A 16,860-nucleotide genomic window follows, 5' to 3' on the forward strand; every position below is an offset into this window, starting at 1 on the left:
CACACTGCAGCCCCTGCCCTGGTCACCCCCACATCCACCGCAGCCTCTGCTGGGGGTCCCCAACCTTCGCCCCCACCTGCAAGCATCTGGTGCTGCCAGGGGGGCTGCAGGCAGCCTCCGGCTCGCAGCCCAGCAGCAGGTAGGCAGTGATTTGTTTGCAGCTGCACTGCATCTTTTTTCCAGCTGTTTTATTTCTCTGGAGGCTCCAAGAGCATTGCCCGACTCTGGAGCTGCTGGTCCCACTTTCATTTATGAAGCAATTGCTGGCGGGGCCAGCACTCAGGATCAGATTCAATATGCCATCAGCGCTGATGTAATTGCACGCAAGAGCTCGTTAGAGCTGCAGCAGCGTCCAGGTGATCCTGGGGGTTTCCTCCTCGTCCCCTGTCTGAAGCTCGGTCTCGCTGACAGCCCCCAGGACAGCCAGCACCAATCCTGCTCCCATCGTCTTGGCACACCAAGGCAGGAGACAGGCAGAACCTCCTGCCCAAGCAGACAACTTCCTTCCGCAGGCCTTCCCGCGGTGCCTCCCCTGAGCGGGGCGGTTTGTGGGGGGCGAGGACAGGTTCAGCATCACTCAGGCCAAGAAGTTCATTGGGAAGAAGTTCCCATTCCTGCCCAGCTCAGCCAGTGCCACTTTGTAAAATTTTTCCCTGAACTGTTTGTTCGAATATATTATTAAAAAATTCCAGACAAGTTGGAAGGGCAGACCATGAAGATATCTCTTCCAAACGACACAATCTGTGATTTTTCTTTTTTCATCTGAAAGCACAGAAGGGAGTACAGGATTTTTGTAAACTATTTTTTTCTTTGAGTTGCATACTTTATGCAGAGACAACTGGGGAGAAGATGACTTTCACTTAGTTTGTGAAATTGCAGGGACTGCAGTGACGGCACAGGGCACTGCAGTTTGCCAGTTTCAAGGGAAAAAAAAGATTGAAAAAAACGTATGCATGCTTTCTTACTGGGGTTGCACTGAGCTCTGAGAGAACTGAATGGGCTCACAGAAACTGCCACTAACAGCCGGCTCTGCAGGGACCCTGTGAACGCGCTGCAGTGGCGAAAGCTGGCCCCTCGCTTCCCAAAGCGAAGTGCGTGTCTGGGTAAACATCTGAAATAAACCATCTTCATTGCACGTGCAACGACACCCGCCTACGACCGGTCAGGGAAGGCCGGGAAGGCTTGGGTGAAGCACAGTCCGTGCAGCCGGGCCACGCTGGGGCTTGGTGTGGGGTGTTTTTCTTGCTGTTGAGGTCTGAATCTGACCCCAGGAGACGTCAGTCCCTGCCCAAAGGAGCACGAAATCCATCTGGGGAGCAAGACTCGCTGCAAAGAGCAAAGCACGGGGTGTCCCAGCCCCCTGGCGATGCACAGCCCGGGGCCACCCACCCAGCCTGGTCCTCGAGCGCCGCATTACCCTCACCGGCACCAGCACCAGCACCAGCACCGTGCTGCTGCGGGCAGGGCCGGCAGCTGAGGGTGCCGAACGGCAGCTTTGCCAGCCAGGAAGGGGCAGGATCCGACCAGCCACCAGACACACGTACCCGGTTGCGGTGCACGGCTGAGTGTGTGCCGGGGTGGTGGTGCTGAGGCACGTAAGAACTACAAAATGCATTGATTTTTGTTTCCAGAAAGAACGGAATCATTAGAAAGGCCGATTTTAAACTAATTAGAGGTAATTTCTTCATTTGCTGTCTTCTTGCATGAGTCGCATCTAGCAAAAGAGAGACCTGGAAGCGCAGGGAATGTCACCTTGTGCGGAGCTGCCTCCTGCCTGTCAGGCTGCCGGCAGCGCGGAGCTGGCTGGGAGCGAGGAATTGCTGGGAAATGCTGACAGCCAACGGGCGGCTGAGCAAACTGCTGATGTGAACCCACATCTGGAGGTTTTGCATTCATCTGTGACAAGGAAAATGCCTCTTGCTGCAAGGCTTTCGTTTAAATTAGAAATAAACGTGAAGAATCCAAAAGGCAAAAGAAAATGCTGAAAACCACCCAATTTGCCTTTTGAAGCTGCTGCTGCACTGCGGCCACCCTGGAGGGTCCAACGAGGTTGTGCAAATTGGTGCAAATGTCCCAGTCAAGCAAATTACTTAGAAATCACTGATGGAGAGATTTGTTCATGTACCTGTATAATTTTGCCACAAACCTCTGATAAATGAGTAAGTTTGGATCTCTTCTAGGAAAGAGGGTTGAGGCTGAAAAAAGAGCTTTTTGTGAGTGCAGAGAGATGGGGAGGCTGGCAGGGTCTTGGGTGAGAAAGCCCCCAGCCATGGGGGCTGGCAGGAGGAGTGCTCGGCTCTGCACCACGCTGCTTCCATGGACCTGCTCTCGCTGCAGAGGAGGAAAGACAAGAAGAGGCTCATATCAAAGAAGCAAATACTTTATTGTGTAAAAACCAAGCAGACATCTGAATACAGCCTCCCATTGCCACACGCACCACAGCACTGCCTTGCAAGCCAGTGGGATGTGCCCAGATGTCCCAAACAGGCAGGAGCCATGAAAGCATGTACGGATCTGTCTTCAAATATCTACGGAATTATAAAAGCTTCAGAGCTCCGCTGTTGCTGAGTGTCACACCGAGATCCAAAAGCATCCTTTGGCCATTCAGCTGATTTTTGAGCAGTGCTACGTGGGATGAGACATCTGGGCTGCACCTTCTGGGTTAAAAAGGAGAGGGTTTGGTGTTCCTCCAGCTCTTTACAGCGTGGCCTTCCCCCGTGGCCTTCCCCTGGCCAGAGTGGCATGTTATCAGGCATCTATGGCAGCCGCTGGGTTTTAATTACAGCACCAACTCCTGAGTCAAGTAACTGCAGGAGAACAAGAAAGTCCCTCGTCCCTGCGGCTGGTCCTGAGCAAAGCTGCGGTGGTGGAAACAGGGCAGGAGCATAAAGAAACCACAGTATGTTTAAAAACCTCCAGCATCCAGCCAAAGCGAATTGCAAATGAACCGAACAAGCATGGGCACCGGGATGAGTGCTCAGCGGGGCTCGGGAGGATGTGTCTGCCGGGTGGCATGGTAGGAGCTGGGGGACATGATCTTTGGGAAACCAGGAGGCCGGGGGACCCCAGTGGACTCAGAGCTGGTGTTGTGGCCAATTCTGGGGCTGTCCCCGGCACCGGCAGTGTCCCCATTGCCCACCCCACTGCAGCTCTGAAGGGAGCAAGGAGAGGGCAAGGGGGGTGCCATCCCCAGTGCCGCACGCCCCGCAGGGCATCTCTGGCACCGTCCTGGCTGCTGCAGAGCGCGGAGCACAGCCGGGCATCAGGGCTGAAGCCGGGCCAGTGCCTTCCCTGCCCTGCGTGGCTCCAGCGTGCCGGGGGGAGCCTGGGGACACCCACTGGCCCGGGGCATCCCTCATGCATCCCATGGCATCCGTGCAGGCACCACGTGGGCTGGAGGGGCAGCGGCTCGGGGCCAGCACTGCAAACCTGCCACCGCTGCTCTGAGCTAGTGCCGGTCAGCGGCTGAGCACGGTTACCTTAGTCTTTTCCCAGATACTTCCTCATGATGCTGTTGACATCATCTTCCTTCCCTTCTGCCTCTGCCCGGCGGCTTGCCCCACTGCTCTGGGTGCTGGCTTTGCCACTGCACCCTTCCCCATCCCCTCTCTGGGGCCGGCGCTTGATGCTGTCGGTGCTCCGGGAGGAGAGGAGGGAGCCAGAGGACGAAGAGGAGTCAGAGAGGTCCCCGGGGTCCTCCCGGAGGGCCGGGCTGCGCTTGGTCATGCCCTTCGTCTCAGAGGATGCCAAGCCACCTGCTACAGCTTCATCCTGGAAGCGGACAGTGAGGGGCCGGTGGCCGTCCTTTCTGTCCCTCCTGGGCTTGGCCAGGCTGCTGGTGGAGCGGGATTTGCGAATGGCCGGGAGGAAGTCATCGAAGTCGACGTTGGTTCTCCTCTCATAGTTGAGGGTGGGTATTCTCCAGCTGAAGGGGTCGCTCCCCTTCCCCTCGCCCAGCCCGTCGCTGGATGGTGAGCTCAGGAGCCCCCCAGATCCCCTTCCCACCTCCACATCTTCCACTGACGGCTCCAGGAAGCTTCTCCAGGAGTTCGGCCGCAGCGTGCCCAGCGCCTCCATCCCCGCAGCTGGAGAGTTCGGTCGGCGGCTGGAGCCATCAAAGGTTTGCAGGAGGGAGTCGTAGGAGCCGAACTTTGATGCTCTTTTCAGCGCCGGAGAGCGTGCCGGCTCGGCCAGCTCTGAGGCCATGCTCCGCAGGCTGGAGGAGCGGACAAGGCTGGCGCCTGCTCCTTCGCCTTCCCCCAGCTGATTCCCATCAAGCTTCCCTGGGGATTCCTCCGCCACTGGGAAAGCCCTGCAGCGCCGCAGGGCTGCGGCACCGGTGGTGCGGTAAATGGGGAGAGGAGAGGTGTCGCCCAGCACTGGGCACCCTTGCTCCCGCTCCGCTCCCCGATGCCGCCGCAGCTCCTCCACATACTCGGAGAGGGCGGCTGACGAGCTGGGCACCGGCCCTGCTGCCGGAGAGAGCCCTCTCCTCCTCGGCACCGTCGGAGATAGCGGGCTGGGGAACCGCACATCCGGGGCAGGGGAGCCCCCCTGCCGCAGCACCAGCGGGGACGTCTCTCCTATCCTATCCGCAGCTTTTTTCGGGCTCTCGAGTTCCTCTTCGTCTGCCGGAGGTTTTCTGTATTCCCGTCTTCTAGCACCGAGCAAGGGACTCGCCATCCTCCCCAGATCCGCAGCATCGACGGACCTGGCAGAGCTCAGGGAAGAAGCTGGCCTGCTCGCTGCTGGTTCCTTTGTGTCTCTGCCCACCCTAAACAACAGATATTGGCATTAGTTTAAGCTGTGTGATTTCCAGTGACCGTAACGTCATTCAGCAAGGACAAGGCTGAGCAGTGAAAAGCCGTTATTGGCATGGTAGTCTCAGAATAAATTCCTGCTGCCGCATTGAGCAGTTGGGCAATGCCCAAAGATTTTATCTTAAATAACTTAAGTCAGCCAACCTGGCTAAACCCACGGTGTAGGGTGTGTGGCGTGACCGCCTTTAGCTCAGCCAAACGAACACATACCTCCAAATGTCCTTTTTTCTCGATGGATTATAGCAATATGTAGGATTTATTTTATTTTTGTCAAAGCCAAAGATTATTCACTACAATTTTATGAAACCAGCTTGCAGAGTGCCCCGAATGCATCTTAACGTTATTGCGGGGCACGTTTCACCCAGGGTCCTGCTAAGGAGGGAAAACAATTGTGAACTGCAAGAGCCAAATGACGCCTGGCCAGGGGCTGCTCATTGAAGAGCGACTGACAGAAGTGATGTGTGGGGATGGGACCTCACCCTGCAAATGGGGGCTGATGCGGATGGCAGGAACCGTGTGGGCTTCCCCTCCGCTTGCCAAAGAGGAGCCACGCCGGTCACCGTCACAGTAGGACACCGTTCCCAGAACACGCAGCCCGCACCCGGCAGGCTGACGGACAGTCTGTAGGGTTGGCTTAGCCAGAACATGGTGCCAAATTGGGGATGGCAGCAGCGCAGCACAGGCAGCTGTGGCTCTTGCTACCAGGATTGCAGCTTGTGCAGAGTGCATATGTGGAGCAGCAGAAAGGGTAATAGCTTGTGCATGCATATGTGGAGCAGCAGAAAGGGCAATAATAATATAATAATAATAATAATAATAAATAATATCATGCCCCTCTGTGCTGAGAGCAGAGCAGCACACAGCGGGTCTGTGGCTGGGACCGGCACATGGTTCCAGCCCACCAGGAGACAATGGCCAGGAGGAGCCTCGCCAGCCAGCTGGTTTTCCTGATTTAACTCCTGCTCCTCGCCACGGGGCTGCAAGAGGTGCTCTGGGACCACTGTGGTGACACCATTCCCACCCCTGCACTGGCCGCTTGCTGAGCGGGACAGGGATGGGGTGGCAGCGTGGTAGGAGCAGGAGATGGTCCTGCCTTCGCCCAAATCCTGCCTGTCCCTCCCCAAAGCGTTTGATGGCACTGAGCACCCACTCTGCCAGGACAGGAGCTTGGGCGCATCTCCTCGGGCACCGCGGGATGCCAATGCGGCGCCTGTTCAGCTGCCAAAGCCCCTCCCAAGCGGTCGGATCCTGGCACATGCAGGCTGCAGAAAGAGCTTCTCTGCACCAAGCCTGTCCCCTTCCTTGTGTAGCTGATGCACAGAGGTGGGGAGGGGGCTGCAGTCAGTGGTGGGCTTGGTGTCACTGCTGACACTAAGCTCCCAATGTGACACTTTACATGCCCCCCCCGCCCCTGCCAAGCACCTACGTTGGCTTGAAGGGCTGAAAAACTGCATTTTCTGCCTGTCCCACTGTAGGGAAAGGCAAAGGGCCTCTTTGCCAGGACACATCTGAAACAAAGCAGGCACTCTGCAGAGCTGCGCCGCACCTCTCTTTGGTACGTCGCTTTAGATCAATGATAGCCAGTTACTATCTTATAGCTGCTCACACACAGCCGCTTGCCGGTGAGAGGAGGAGCATAGGTGCCTGCGAGCGATGTCTTTTGACAAAGGCTGTGCCTAGTGTTGGCAGCTACCGGCACCGCCAGTGGATTAGCCCCACTCGCGGATACCCCCGGCATCACTCAGCCAAAGGGGACCTGGAATTGGCCTTAACGAGAAGGCTGCCGGGATGTGAATTTGTCTGAGAAAGGAGGAAGGAAAAAGAGAGCAAAGGGTAGAGTAATGCAGCAGAACCTAAATACAAATACACCTCTAGAAGGCCAGCAGGCTTCAAGGTGCGGGAGCAGTGGTCAAGTTTTACATCGCTGGTAATGAAGCATCCTGCCCCGGGAATGCTGGGATTGCCATGGGATTGGGGTGACAGCAGATAATCCAGCCACCGCGCGGGACCCGTTTGGACCAGGCTCCGCTGACCCGTGAAACAATTTACATGCTGAGGTGGGTTGAAGACCAACTCTACATCTGGGAAACGTAAGCACTTGCAGAAGTGATGGGGTAATGGATCGGCTTCAGGTCCCCGGCGCCCACTGGCACAGCCCAGGGCACGGAGATGCCCGCCTGGCCCTGGCACTCACCACCATGCTGTGTGCCCACAGCTCATTAAACAGGCACAGACCATTTGATTATCCAATGCAAAATGAATTAACCAGAGATTTAATCTCCCTGGAACGCAGAAACCTCCAGGGCTACGCCGCACCGCTGCACCCGACGTTGCTGAAGCCTTGCAGCTGATTAATAGTTTGAGACATTTCGATAATGCTGGTTTTTAGGATCCTAAATTGCATCTTACCTAAATAGCTGGTGTAATCCTTCCATGAGAATTTGTACGGAAATTGCTTCAATCACTCTCTACGTTTCCAAATAATACTGTAAACTGACTGCTGCACGACTGACTTTCATAAATTAAACAGCCAGCTTCAATATTTTTCTTTGGTTTTTAAGACTGAGATAAAAGTGAGCTGGAGAGGTAAGAAACACTAATGGACTGTGAACACGGATGGTTTACATGCTGCTACTTATTGTCCTGTTCAGCATGACAGACAGTTATTATTTTTATGAAAATCTTTAGAGCCTGAAGTAGAGTGAGAGCTGCAAACACGGGATTGTTTCTCCAGCTTCCATGGCTAGTACGAGTCTGGCCACCAAGGCCCCGCAGCCCCTGGGGTCCCAGCAGGGACCTCTGTGTAATGGAGCATCTCCTGCCCATGCTTTCCATGCCCCGGTTTTCAGCAGGAGAGCTGAAGCCCAAGATCACCCCATCCATCCTTGTCGCTCCCAACAGTTCCTATTAGCTGCATTCATCAAGCGAAGCCCAGCCGCACACGCCAGGGAAAGGGCTGGTTTCCCTAGGGAAGCCGCATCTCTCCGGACATGGCTTAGCAGCCCATGGTCAGTGCGTGCGGTGCCGGTGCCGGCAGGTTGGGCGCCAGGGTCATGGCATGTTGACTCCAAGCAGCATCAGCTGCCTGGCGAGCGTATGCAGGGCCTGATTGGGTTTTAAATGAAAATGCAAATACTCCTCAAGGTTTACACTAGTAGCAAAAAGGCACCGCACGGTGGGGAAACACTGCAGAGATTTATCTGCTTTTGATGCTTTTCCTCTTGCTTTCCAGCATCTAAAATGCTCAGGTCCTTCCAGCAAAATGTGTTATCGCCTCCCCTCCTAGGAAGCCAAAACCTGCTTTGCCCACCTCTGGAGACCCTCCCTCTCCGAGCTGCCGCCCACCCCGGCACCAGCCACTGCCGCTGTGTGCCCCAGCGCGTACGAAGGCAGCAGCCCCTGCTCCCGCGCCACGGGTGCACTGAAATCACACCTCCTTTTCAATTAATCACTTTCTGCAAAAGGAGCCTGGGGACCACAAGGTAATTTCTCCCATGCAACAGGTTTCTGACGGAACAAGCCAAGAGGCCGGTGCTGGTGCTACCACATCCCGCTGGGCTGCTGAGCCGGGGAGGCTGGACTGCTGTCCCCTGTCACCGGTCAAGCTGTGCCACCGCGGCTACACCCCACACCACTGTACCAGCACCCCGTCCTCATCATTTGTTCCTTTAACTGTACTCTGATGGCTACCAAAAAAACCCATCCCAAAATCATGGCTAATCGTCTCTTGGCCGTACTCAAGCCTCCGCACAAGGCAGGGCACAAGTGCGAGACGGTCCCATCCTGCAGCATCCTCTGCTCATCCATAAATCCCAGGCTAAGGGCTGACGTGCCGGCAATAACTCCCAGGGCTTGGAATAACCCCTGGGAGCCCCAGGCAGCACTGGTGGTGGGTGAACTGCAGGAGGCAGGACCGCGAGCACACTACGGCCACCGAGCAAACCGCCACTCCTTGCCTCGGCGTCGGAGATGATTTTCCCCAGCCAAAGGCAAAAGCAGGGCCCGATGCAGAACTCAGAAGGCATCTGTAAGCCAAACGGAGTTCTGCAATATGCCATTCACACCAAAGCAAATGACATACAACAATAATTAGCGAAGATTACATAGCAATTAACATGATTACAATTATGCTAGTTGAAATAATTTATACAATAAAAATCCACACATGCATTGCAACACATGACCAGGGATGAAAGTGTGGCTCAGATGCTTTTCCTGGTAGCTCATATATAAAGCCAAGACAACCCCATTTCAGGGATAGAAAAGAGACTGGCCTAATTTCTGTCAGAAGAGGATTTTCTTGTCACACCGTCATCTACAGAAGAGCTCCCAGTTTCCCATACAATGATTTGCTTTTGACACAATGATGTTTAAAAATAAATGTGTCGGATCTCCACCAGCCTTGGGACCCAGGCTCCTGCTTTCCTGTACCAAAGCAGAAGAGGAAGGGATGCCAGGGTGATGCCAGAGCTGCGGATGCCGCGGTGCCGTGGGATGCAGGAACCGAGAGGCAGAGCCCTGTGCTGCAGGGCCATTCCCTGCTGCACCTCCGGATCAGCCCCTCTATCGCAATGCAACCCTGACCTGCCTGGCGAGGGGCAGAATAAATGCATAAAGTTTTGAATTGGCTTCCTAAGAAAAAAAAAACTAATAGTTTATTCCAACTCTGCAATGTGCTGTATTTATTGAGGCTTAGCCCTGCTGGCCAACATTTTGTATAAGCACTTAAATAGCAGAGAATTAAAGAAAACGTTAATCAAATCTCTCATTCCCATACACTACACAGACGATAACAGCCTTCTATGCTTTCCTCTGGCTTTTGGCAGCTGTTTGTTCAGGAAATATCCCATATGTAGCGCTGAGAAGTGAATGCTAGGAAGATTCCTTTTTCATTACTGGGTGCTTGTGTAAGACAAAGGAATCTTAATAAGGAAGAGTTCATTTCGCTGATCTCATTTTTATTACCTTACCAGTCTCATCGTCTGTTTGTTTGCATTTCATATAGCCTGCTCTTTAATATTTCCATCTTAGATTAGCTGAAGCCAAACACAGCTATGACACCAGGATTTGCAATTCACCCCTTCATGACCCCCAGGATGGAGGCAGATTGTCACACTCTTTCCAGGTCTAGGTACAAATTGCTTCTCACAATGGCCACAGTCAGTCCAGTAAGTCATTTTTATTAATCCCCAAGCCTACATACCTGCCCTTTTATTATAAATCCAGTGTACTTCAGCTCAGAAATATGATATTAGCCATAACTTCTGATTTGCTGCCATTCATTTATAATCAGAGCTGGGTTATTTGGACCGAAGACCTGTAAGCAGTACTGAGGAATTACTTTTCTGATGGGTGCTGCGGTGGGGTGCAGGGTCTCAGTGAGCTCTGCCGGCTGCTCTCAGGGCTCCCACCCAGCACCTCCCCACAGGTCCCAGCCCTGCTGACCACCCTTAAATTCTGCCGTGTATAAGCAATGGACCGCTTCAAACTGCTCTAGCATGCTCGAGGTGTCCGCTACCAGGGGACTTGCTCTTCAGAAAATTAATTCTGGCAATAGTTATTTTACTGTACAAAACAGGTGAAAGCAGTGGGGACAGACCTCACCAAAATCAGAGCAGGGAGCTTAATACTAATGTCTGCAATGAAATGGCAGTCTGCAAACCCTATCAAACCCTATCGGCTCGGAGCATCTGTCTATGAACCTGCACATGAACAGGGAGCAGGCGGGTGCCACAGTGAGCTGTGCCAAGTGTCAGCCTGGCCACCACCCCAGTTCCAGGGGAGAATGGGAGGAAAAGCCAGGAAAATAGTGATGCATGTCCCGATACATCATCCCCAGGAAAGCAGTGCAGCAGGGAGGCCCCGAGTCAGGGGCTGCAGGCAGGGGTACCACCGGGGCTGCAGGCAGGGGTACCACCAGCCCTGCCCACTGTGGATTTGGCTAGTCGGTCTTTCCCCCCGTGTGCACTGCTGGCTGCCACCTCGTCCCACGGCAATCAGTGCTACAGATCATGCATTATGCAAAAAAGCGTGCTTTTGTTTGTTACAAAGCTATTGTTTTGCAGGTCTTTGCATGCACCTTCCCTAGGTGGGGATGATGCTCTCTGGAGCCACTTCAGCCCCGCGCTGCTCTGACCCCAGGACTCAAAGCTCCATCTCTGCTCACCTACGGCTCTCCCAAGCCTCCAAGGAGACCCGATGCCCTTCCCTGTCCCCACCACTTCCCTTCTGAGATGCAGCCACCAGACCCTGATTTACAGGGCTTTTCAAAACTCAACCCATGCAATTACTTCACACATGAAACACAAAGAAATGGTTTGTCTGTGACCCTGCAGTGCCGGGGACAGCTGTAAAACCATGGGTTTGCCTCTGGGCTGGAGGGTCTGTCTGACAGGCACTCAGGCGAGGTGGCCTCAACTGGGGCTGGGCGCCTGGGCACCCACCATGGCCCGGGCAGCCCTGCCGCCAAGCACCCCAGAGCAGCAGCGGGAGCCGAGCTGAGGCAGTTTTGCTATGCGAGTGCTTGGGCCACTCTCCAACTCCCTCACAGCCCATTAGCATTACCGTCAAAAATTAGCATATTTTATATTAGAACTGTATAAATGCATACTGTTTCCTCAGCAGCGAAAGGCGAGCATATGGCGTACAAATCCTCAAATAGGCTGCATTGCCTCTTTAAATTATCTCTAGAGAACACATCAAGGGATATTATACTGCTTGAAGCATGTTTTTGATGTAGCGACTTTCATCTAGCATTTCACTGATCCTGGTGTGGCAGCGACTACCTTCCTTGATTTGATGTTTTGACCTTAAATACCACGGGTCCCCCCGACCTCCTTTCTGCACGCCCTGAAAGGAGCGCAGCCGAAGCGCCCGCTGTCCCCGGGCCAGCATCTGCAACACCCCGTGATGAGCTGCGGGGGCTTCCCTGTTCCCGAGCAGCTGCCGGCATTGCAGTGGTGCCACCGCGGTGCTCCTCACTGCACCGTGGGATCTGTCACCCATAAAAGGTGACTTTATTTTTTCCACGGGAAAATAAAAGCCAAAGAGAGCATGTGGGAGCCTCTGAGGATACGCAGCGGTTTGGGATGCTCGGCTCTGCTGAGGGAGTTACGGGCTGCACCCACTGCATGTGTGTCCCCATTCGAGGGGCCACGAGCAGCCACAACTCCCGGCAGACCGGAGCTAGGAGAGCAGGCAGCACCTGCCTGCCAGGCTGCAGGGTCGGGCCATGCAGACACTTGTGATGGGAGAGCAGCTGCCAGGGCTGCCAGCTCTGCCTGCTGTCCTTGACACCCCGACAGGGCAGGATGCCCACGGCCACCTCTCTGTGCCTGAACGCTGAGAAATCAGCGCTGCCTGCAGCCTACTCCTGCCTCTTGCACTTTTTTTTTAAGTAAAAATACAGGAGGGTTTAAAATACGTTTGTGATGGCTTGCTCCTGCAAGATATTTTTCTACCATCCATGCATCTGCAAGATGCTGGACCTGGCACCAAGCACTTGCAGTTTTCCTGGAGGAAAGCTGCGGCAGGCACCTTGTGCAAGCGGAGCAGCCGCGCGTCTGTTATCACTGGAGGTGGCTGTGCCCAGGATGGGCTGGGGGCCCCTTACCTCGGGCTGTGGGTGCTGCGGCTGCTGACAAACTGCGCCGAGAGGCTCCCGGCCACGCTGGCACCCACCGGGGAAGACCAGCCCACCGACGACCCCGGCCAGGACTTGATGGTCTCTGCAGGCTCTAGACTGAGCGTGGAGCCGACGCTGGAGCAGGCATCCCTGCGGGGAGAGGTGAGACTCTGTTAGCTCTGCAAGCACAGGCAAGAGGGCCGGTGTCACTGGGAAGGGGTCCTGGAGCACATGTGAGGGTGAGACCAGGCACAGACCGCAGACTCCTTCACAGCTCCAGCAATGGCAGCTCCAGCTGGTGGGCTCTGCTCTGGCTGTTCTGTGGCACCGGCACAGATCGGACAAAACAAACCTTTTCAGACAACCTGGTCCTTGTGCCATTGCTGCTGCCATTAACTATTTCCCTCATGCTTTTATAAGTGCCCTGTAGCCTGTAGACAGTGGGCAGGAAAACCCTGCTGCTGCCTGCAGTGCCCCAGGACTGGAGCTGCAGTGGCAGAGCCAGCGTGACCCCGGGCGCCCCACTGTGCCCTAATGCACCCCTGGGCTGGCGCTACCGCTGCCCCCCTGCTGGGACCCCACACTCCAGCTGCAGCAGATTAAATCCTTTAGGATCTCCGTTTTCCTTCAAAGCCACAGATCGGCTTCATATTCTCAAAGTGCAGCCAGGAGGAATGAGCGCATCCCGCTCAGTTTAACAGACAGAGCTCCCAGGGAAAGCGAGCAGGTCGACAGGCATGGGAGGCACACAAAGCCAGCGCATCCAAAAGCCCATCTGTGCCCGAGTGGTGCCTCAGCAGGCTGCGGGCAGCTGGTGGTCCATAACCCATCGCACAACCCAGTGCAGGCTCCTGCCATTCGGCTGGCAGCTCCCCAGGGCTCACTCACGTCTCCCTCCTGGAGCAGAGCGACTCCCGCGCCGTCTGCACGCTGCAACCAAGGGACAAAAGAGAGAGTCAGCTGCGGTGCTGCCGATGGCTCGCACAGCCTCCCCGAAGCCACCGCGTGAGTCTGATGTGATGAAAACTTCCCAGACTAACTGTATCAAAGCTTGCTGCTGTGGCTGCCCGTACGATCAGAGCAGGATTACGCCTGAGTTGGGTAACGTACCCCCCCCAACGGCCCGAGCAGAGCTGCAGTGGGGCAGCGGTGGGGCCATTCCCAGCACGCTGCATGGCTAAAGACCTCCTCACCTGCTCCCTGCACCCTTCAGGCCCTGGTCTGCAAGAGGGACCCCAGTGCATGCACCCCCATCACAGAGATGGGTGCTGCTGCAGCGTATGTTGCATTTGCACTCGCAGGACACCTCCGCTGTGCCCGTGCTGGTGAAGGGCAGGGAGCAAATTACACCGCTTTTCCTGCACACAGCAGCTGCGGATGTCCCTGCCGGGAAGCACTTCTCACCTCCTGCTAATGTGTCAATTGTATTGGAAATCACCTTTTTTTTTTAGGAAGAAGTGAATTTCTGAGCTCACGGTTTCTATCTCACCCTTCCCTAGTTTAATCACTACATAAAGAGAATCTCTTCTCATGGCATGGTGACAAGCACATCTCTGCTTTTTTTTTTTTTAAATGCATTTACCTATTTTGTCTCCATTTGTCACAAAGCCCCTTTAGCAGTGTAACAGAGGGGAAAATTGGAGGGCTGTAGAAATAGCACCTGAAAAATTCACTGGAATTTGTTTCCCATTTTTTCCTAGCAAAATCCTCTACCCAATCCGCCCAGCTTCACCGGTTCCTCCAGCCCCCCAGCTCCTGTAGCTGAAGCAAGTGCAGGATTTTCAATCCATAAATCCAGTGCTGGGGCACCTGCTGACACATAGCAGCACGCCACTCTGCTAGGGACAGGAGCTTGCTCTGCAAATGGGGCTATTTCCACCCTTTTTGCTTACTTTAAGCTGGGCCACACAATATGATTTTAAGGGTGACGCTTTTTCATGAAACCTTTCATTAACATGAATTTTCTTGTTCATGGACCTGTGCTGCTGCAGTGAAAATACTCCAGGATGCAGATGTGCAGCTTACGGCCACCATGGCATCACCCTTGCACAGTGCAGCATCCTTCCCCACCGCAAAGCATCTGAGCCTGCCCCTCTGTCCCTCTGCAGCCCCCACAGCCCCGCCAGCCCCCGGTGCTCCTCGTCTCACCTCTCGGCATCGCTCTCATCGCTGGACCGCAGCTCCTCCAGGGCCACCTGCAGGTCAGCGATGCGCCGGATGGAGGTCCCCAGGTCAGCCTGCAGGACCTGCCGCACCGCCGCCAGCTCTGCCAGCTGCTGCTCCTGCACGGACGGCACCGGGTTAGCACCTGCACCCCGACGCGGCACCCCGAACCGCGGAGCAGGCGAGCGAGGCGTCTGCTGAAACTCCCCCCACCCCAGCGGTCTCTGTGCCCTGCCAGGGCTTGCTACCTGCCGCTGCACCCTGCTGTGTGTGCAATAGCTTGTAAAATGCAAACTTCATCTTACACGAGAAGAGGAGCAAATGAAGCTGAAACCCTCCATGACCAACCAACATCCCCCACAACGGAAAAAGGCTCAGAGGAGATAAGCCAAAAATCCCGAGCGCTGGGCAGAATGTAAGGACCCACCAGCGATTACCGTGTGGAAACTGAACTTAACTCTGGGGAGGGGAGGGTGACCTTGGTTTTAGGCACACAGCTGCACCAGGGCATCATCAGGTTGTACAAACAGCCTTCCCAGAGGTAATTAGTAGAGAGTAATGTCTTCCTCAGCCAGCCAGACCAGCGTGGGGGGAGCATATATGTGGCCCAGCCCAACAGAGAGTATAAAACCTGGACAAGTAGTAAAATGAACTTTGAAGAGAGCAACGGGCTTGAGCTGGCTTCAACCCACACATCCCTTCCCGGCAGCTGGGGATGCCCAGTGCCGTGGCGCTGAGTGTATAGAGGCTGGGGACGGGCATCACATCTATGTAGTGACTCGGGTGTATGTTGCAATTGCTGTGTTGTGCCCGTGCTGTGATTTCAGTACACTGCTGTATCGCTCTGCTAAATCAAAATGTAACGTCAATATACCAAATGAGTAAATCTGATATTAAACATTAACCCCCCTGCCTCGTGTGGAACATGTAAAAGCACCCTGTGTGGGAGCACCATGTCCCTGCCAGGGACAGAGCGGGGCACAGACTGCAGGGATGCTCCCGGGCGTTTTGGGGCTGCTCCTCCACTCACACACACCACACACCTGCTTGGAAACAAAGCCCTTTCCAGAAATGCTGGAGCTGATAAGAAAAACCAGAAATTCCATTCATAATTTAAACTACAGGGAGGAAAAGCCAGACGAGCAGCACAACCTGTATGGCTCCGTGGACCCATCATCGCCCACGGCTGGGCGGCCTCATGGTGCACCGAGGATGCCGACCCGGCACTGCCCGCCCACCGCAGCTGAGCACCACCGTGTTCATCAGATCCCAAGTCCTTTCAGCCAGGAAGGAAATCTTCATGCGGTTTTCTAAACCATCACATGGCAGAGAGAGAAAGAGAGCTAGCGCGAGCGGCAAATTCACCGTGATTGAAGCTGCCAGCTGTAAAATTGCCATCTCGGTGGTGACAAGCTGAGAGATGATTTGCAGCGCGGGCTGCGACAGGCCATAGCGCAGGAGCCGGCAGACTGTCAGAGTAAATAATGAAAGCCCTGGGATCACCGGGCGCGCAGGCCCAAGGGGAAGAGCATTTCGGTTCATAAAAACATGCAAAGAAATATCCCAGTTTGGGTTGCACAGCATCACAGTTGCTTCTGGAAAAGCACCGGCATTGGTAAAACCTGCCAAGAACCTTTCTGAAACTCAGCGTTTCCAAGCCCTTTGCTTCCCTCCCAGCTCGGGCAAATGCAGGAGGGTGGAAAGGACCCTTTTGTCATAGAAACCTCTCCGAGTCACATGGGGATGGCCCAGGCAGCAGAGATGCTCCCCATGCCGGGGCTGACCCAGCAAACAGCCGGGGGCTCGGGAGGGGGCACATGGTGAAACGCTGACCCCCGAGAGGAGAATAGCCCAAGGGGAGAGAGTCCCAAGCTTCGTCTGTCTACACGCCTGTATTCAGTTATTTGTGATTGTGAGCCCAGGTAGTAAAACAACTGCTAGATAAAAAGCTCAACCCTTCAAACAGGCTGATAAGAGTCTCTATTGAACTAGTTCCTTGGCTCCAGGATATAGCGCAAATTAAATATAGTTCAGTGGCTGCATTTAATTCCTTTCTTCCGCTCTGCTATTATTAATCTGACAGTGACTGGCAGGGAGGCAGCCAGGCACACAGCGGCGCGCACCCCTCCCGGCACCCTGACCCCGCTTCCTCTGGCTGGTGACAAAAGAAATCCCCCAGGCGCAGCTGCGAGAGCAGCAAACAGCGTGTCCCGGCGGCTGGTGGGGTCCCCCCCGCCCCACTGCCTTCCGCAT

General features: G+C 54.9%; 1 protein-coding gene across 1 annotated transcript in view; it reads right to left on the reverse strand.

Moving 5' to 3' along the window:
- Positions 1–2,364: 2,364 nt before the first annotated feature.
- The window catches only part of MYO18B (myosin XVIIIB), an 80,050-nt gene continuing 65,554 nt past the window's right edge, over positions 2,365–16,860 (reverse strand). The window contains exons 40-44 of the mRNA XM_009282814.2: positions 14,593–14,726; positions 13,333–13,374; positions 12,433–12,594; positions 3,480–4,774; positions 2,365–2,858 (exon numbers count right to left, since the gene is read on the reverse strand). Coding sequence (XP_009281089.1) covers positions 3,481–4,774; positions 12,433–12,594; positions 13,333–13,374; positions 14,593–14,726 — 1,632 coding nt within the window. The 3' untranslated portion in view covers positions 2,365–2,858; position 3,480. The remainder of the gene's footprint in view (positions 2,859–3,479; positions 4,775–12,432; positions 12,595–13,332; positions 13,375–14,592; positions 14,727–16,860) is intronic.

Source organism: Aptenodytes forsteri, unplaced genomic scaffold (assembly GCF_000699145.1).
Source record: "Aptenodytes forsteri isolate BGI_AS27 unplaced genomic scaffold, ASM69914v1 Scaffold550, whole genome shotgun sequence".
NCBI lineage: Eukaryota > Metazoa > Chordata > Aves > Sphenisciformes > Spheniscidae > Aptenodytes > Aptenodytes forsteri.